General features: G+C 56.8%; 1 protein-coding gene across 1 annotated transcript in view; it reads right to left on the bottom strand.

The window, feature by feature from the left end:
- Positions 1-3,820, bottom strand: part of DNAI2 (dynein axonemal intermediate chain 2) — a 6,133-nt gene extending 2,313 nt beyond the window's left edge. Inside the window, exons 1-5 of the mRNA XM_031064869.1 lie at positions 3,638-3,820; positions 1,728-1,889; positions 1,527-1,648; positions 834-976; positions 226-339 (exon numbers count right to left, since the gene is read on the bottom strand). Coding sequence (XP_030920729.1) covers positions 226-339; positions 834-976; positions 1,527-1,648; positions 1,728-1,889; positions 3,638-3,820 — 724 coding nt within the window. The remainder of the gene's footprint in view (positions 1-225; positions 340-833; positions 977-1,526; positions 1,649-1,727; positions 1,890-3,637) is intronic.
- Positions 3,821-4,661: the final 841 nt, after the last annotated feature.

The following is a 4,661-nucleotide window of genomic DNA, read 5'->3' as shown; positions in this document are numbered from 1 at the left end:
ATCCATCCATCCATCATCTATCCATCATCCCTCCATCCATCCATCCATCCATCCATCCCTCCATCCATCTGCTGGGAAGAGCTCCCTGGCAGGGTGTCCTCCCCTCCCTGGGTGCCCGCTCAGGTGGGCACACACCTGCCCACAGGTAAATCCCAGGGCTTCTCCTGCTCTCCCAGAGGCAGCACAGGTCCTGGCAGAGCAGCAGGAGCAGAGTTAACCCCTCACCTATCTGCCCGTTGTAGCAGCCTCCCAGCACGTGGTGCCAGTCCTTGGAATTGTACTCCAGGGTCAACACAGGGGACGAGGGCTTGAGGGTGAGCTCTGGGGCGTAGGGCTTTTCTACAAGGAGTGAAGAGCAAAGGGTGAAGCCCCCCAGAAGCAGCCCCCAGCCCACCCTGCTGCCCCCACCTCATTCCCTGACACAGCTGTGCAGGATGAGGTGCCCGTGTCACCAGGAGCTGGCCTGGGACAGGCCCTCAATACACAAATCTGCATTCCCACCCTTCTTTTTGTCTTTTTCATCCCAAAACACACCAGGTGTGAGGCAGGATTGCACAAGTCTCACCCTGGGCTCCTGCTGCCTCTTTCTTCCTTCAACACCAGCTGAACCTCACCAACACCAGACCCTCACATGAGGCTCTGCTGCCTGGCAGGCTGGGCAGCCATGGAGGGGGATTTCAGTGCTTATTTCCCCCTCCCAGCTCTCATTTCTCCTGGTTCTGCACTGAGGCTCCCCCAGCGACCCTCCTTGGGGTGCTGCCAGCCCCATCCTGCTCTCTGAGACACAAAGTGCACCATCCCCTGTCCCCTGGTGGGTTTGGCCTGGCCCTTACCCAGATCCCAGACGTAGGAATCAGAGTTCAGGTCCTTCCTGCTGTCCTGGAAGTCCAGGCTGCAATAAGCCACGGCCACGGCCCGGTTGCCGTCGGGGTGCCAGGAGAGGTGTGTGGCCATCCTCCTGGGGTTGTTGGGGTCCCTTTGGGGCGACACATCAGCCAAAACGGGTCAGTTTGCAAATCCCTGGGATGAACGTCTCCCACAGGGAACTGTGGGAACCGCAAGGAAACCAATCTGCAGCCCTCAAAGCTGTGAGTGCAGGAAATGATTCTCCTGAGGGGTCGGGCGGGGGGAGAAGAGTTGATGATTTCATCCTCTTTCCAGTCATACCTTTCTAAAAATCCAATTATCTTACTGGAGCTGACTCCTAAACACCCCTGATGTGGAAATTAACCTTTGAGGCACCAAGAACAAGGAGGAAAATCCAAAAGCACCATCAGGAGATGCTCAGAGCTGAGTCTAACCCTGGTTCCCACCCCCAAATCACCTGGGCAGGGTGAGGGGCAGGGGGGAAGTGGTGGGGCAGGGATGGAGTGGTGGGGCAGGGATGGAGTGGTGGGGCAGGGATGGAGTGGTGGGGCAGGGAGGGCTCAGCTGGGCTCTGCACCCACAAACTGCACCAGGATCATCCCAAACTCACTGGAATTTGACCCCACTGAGGCTCTGGCGAGCCTCCCTAGCTGTGCTACCTGATGACATTGACGGTTTTGGCTGAGGGATGCTCCTCCTCCTCCTCTTCCTCCTCTTCCTCCTCAAAATACTCCTCGTAGATGTCGATGGTGTTGTTCTGCCTGATGTAGTGCTCCACCACCTGCAGGGACAGCAGGGCCGTGGCTCTGGGGGGCTCTGGGGGGCTCTGGGGCTCTGGGGGGAGCAGGGCAGGCTCTTACGAAGCCGAGGCGCTGGACAGTCTTGGTGTAGACCTCTTCCCTCTCCACCTCCTCCCGGTAGCGGGTGGTCAGCTCCGCGTTCTTGGGGTCCACGTGCTTGGGCCAGCCGCCCTCCACGTGGTTCACACCGCGGATGGACACCTGAGCCCGCTCCGTGTTCACCTGGACATGGGGACATGGAGGGGACACAGGCCCTGAGCCCAAAATCTGCCTGTCACACCATCCATCCATCCATCCATCCTCCATCCATCCATCCACCAACCATTCATCCATCCATCCATCCTCCATCCATCCATCCACCAACCATTCATCCATCCATCCATCCTCCATCCATCCATCCACCAACCATTCATCCATCCATCCATCCTCCATCCATCCATCCACCAACCATTCATCCATCCATCCATCCTCCATCCATCCATCCACCAACCATTCATCCATCCATCCATCCTCCATCCATCCATCCACCAACCATTCATCCATCCATCCATCCTCCATCCATCCATCCACCAACCATTCATCCATCCATCCATCCTCCATCCATCCATCCACCAACCATTCATCCATCCATCCATCCTCCATCCATCCATCCACCAACCATTCATCCATCCATCCATCCTCCATCCATCCATCCACCAACCATTCATCCATCCATCCATCCTCCATCCATCCATCCACCAACCATTCATCCATCCATCCATCCTCCATCCATCCATCCACCAACCATTCATCCATCCATCCATCCTCCATCCATCCATCCACCAACCATTCATCCATCCATCCATCCTCCATCCATCCATCCACCAACCATTCATCCATCCATCCATCCTCCATCCATCCATCCACCAACCATTCATCCATCCATCCATCCTCCATCCATCCATCCACCAACCATTCATCCATCCATCCATCCTCCATCCATCCATCCACCAACCATTCATCCATCCATCCATCCTCCATCCATCCATCCACCAACCATTCATCCATCCATCCATCCTCCATCCATCCATCCACCAACCATTCATCCATCCATCCATCCTCCATCCATCCATCCACCAACCATTCATCCATCCATCCATCCTCCATCCATCCATCCACCAACCATTCATCCATCCATCCATCCTCCATCCATCCATCCACCAACCATTCATCCATCCATCCATCCTCCATCCATCCATCCACCAACCATTCATCCATCCATCCATCCTCCATCCATCCATCCACCAACCATTCATCCATCCATCCATCCTCCATCCATCCATCCACCAACCATTCATCCATCCATCCATCCTCCATCCATCCATCCACCAACCATTCATCCATCCATCCATCCTCCATCCATCCATCCACCAACCATTCATCCATCCATCCATCCTCCATCCATCCATCCACCAACCATTCATCCATCCATCCATCCTCCATCCATCCATCCACCAACCATTCATCCATCCATCCATCCTCCATCCATCCATCCACCAACCATTCATCCATCCATCCATCCTCCATCCATCCATCCACCAACCATTCATCCATCCATCCATCCTCCATCCATCCATCCACCAACCATTCATCCATCCATCCATCCTCCATCCATCCATCCACCAACCATTCATCCATCCATCCATCCTCCATCCATCCATCCACCAACCATTCATCCATCCATCCATCCTCCATCCATCCATCCACCAACCATTCATCCATCCATCCATCCTCCATCCATCCATCCACCAACCATTCATCCATCCATCCATCCTCCATCCATCCATCCACCAACCATTCATCCATCCATCCATCCTCCATCCATCCATCCACCAACCATTCATCCATCCATCCATCCAGCCATCCATCCATCCATCCATCCCCCCCAGGATGTGATGTCCCCTCTGCCCGGTGAGGGGGTGTCCCTGTACCTCGTGCATGCCCAGGACAGGACCCTCCTGCACCCCAAAGTCCACGGGGTCCTGGGGGATGAAGTCTTCGGCCAGGGTGGGGTCGGGTGGGATGTCCACGGTCACCTCGGCCAGGAGGTCCGAGAAGCTGCAGGGGCGGCCGAACTCGCTGCGCTTCCGCGAGTACTCGTACTTGATCTCCATGGTGAGAGGGGATGGAAAGGACTGGGGAGCCAGGGAGGGAGGGAGGGTCCTCCAGGGGAACCCCAAAAAGGAGGGGGTGTCTCAGGGATGGAGAGCAGCAATGGGGATGGAGGGCCTTGGGGAGGCCTAAAGGGAAACAGAGGCCTCAGGAAGGAAGTGGGAGTTTCAAGGGAGAGTGGGAGGCGCTGAGAGGATCCCACAAGGGAGTGGGGTTCTCAGGGATGGAGAGCAGGATCTCAGGGAGCTCCAAGAGGGAGAGGGGGTTTCAGGGATGAAGGACAAGGAAAAAAGGAATGGGAGCCTCAAGGAGATTTAAATGTGAACAGAGAGCCTGGAGAGGGAGGATGCTGAAACAGACTCAGAACCTCGGGGAACACCAAAAGGAAATGGGGTCTCAGATGCAGGGCCCCAAAAGGGAGTGGGGACCCTCCAGAGCCCCAGAAGACTGTGTGGCCCTTGGAAATGTCCCAAAAGAGAACAAGAAGCTCAGGGAGTCCCAGACGATCCCAAAGGGAACGGGAACCTCAGCAAAGCCCAAACGGGAGCAGGGATCCCGTGCAGGGAGGACCTGAAGAGTGCCTCAAAAGGCAGCGGGAGCCTCAGGGAGCCCCAGAGCGGAGCTGAGCCGCGGGGACGGAGTGAGGAAGCGCCCAGAGTGAGCACGGACCCCGCGGAGGCCCCGGGACCCCGGTGGGGCCTAGTCCCGTCCCGCTCCCGGTGAGGCCTGACCGGGGACGCGTCGCCGTTGCCAGGCAACAACTTGAACACCATCACGTGACACCGGCGCTGCCGTCACGTGACGCCGACCTCCCTGTAATGGCGGCGGCGTGCGGCGTCACGT

Source organism: Geospiza fortis, unplaced genomic scaffold (assembly GCF_000277835.1).
Source record: "Geospiza fortis unplaced genomic scaffold, GeoFor_1.0 scaffold135, whole genome shotgun sequence".
Taxonomy (NCBI): Eukaryota; Metazoa; Chordata; class Aves; order Passeriformes; family Thraupidae; genus Geospiza; species Geospiza fortis.
This window is presented reverse-complemented; position numbering and strand designations above follow the sequence as displayed.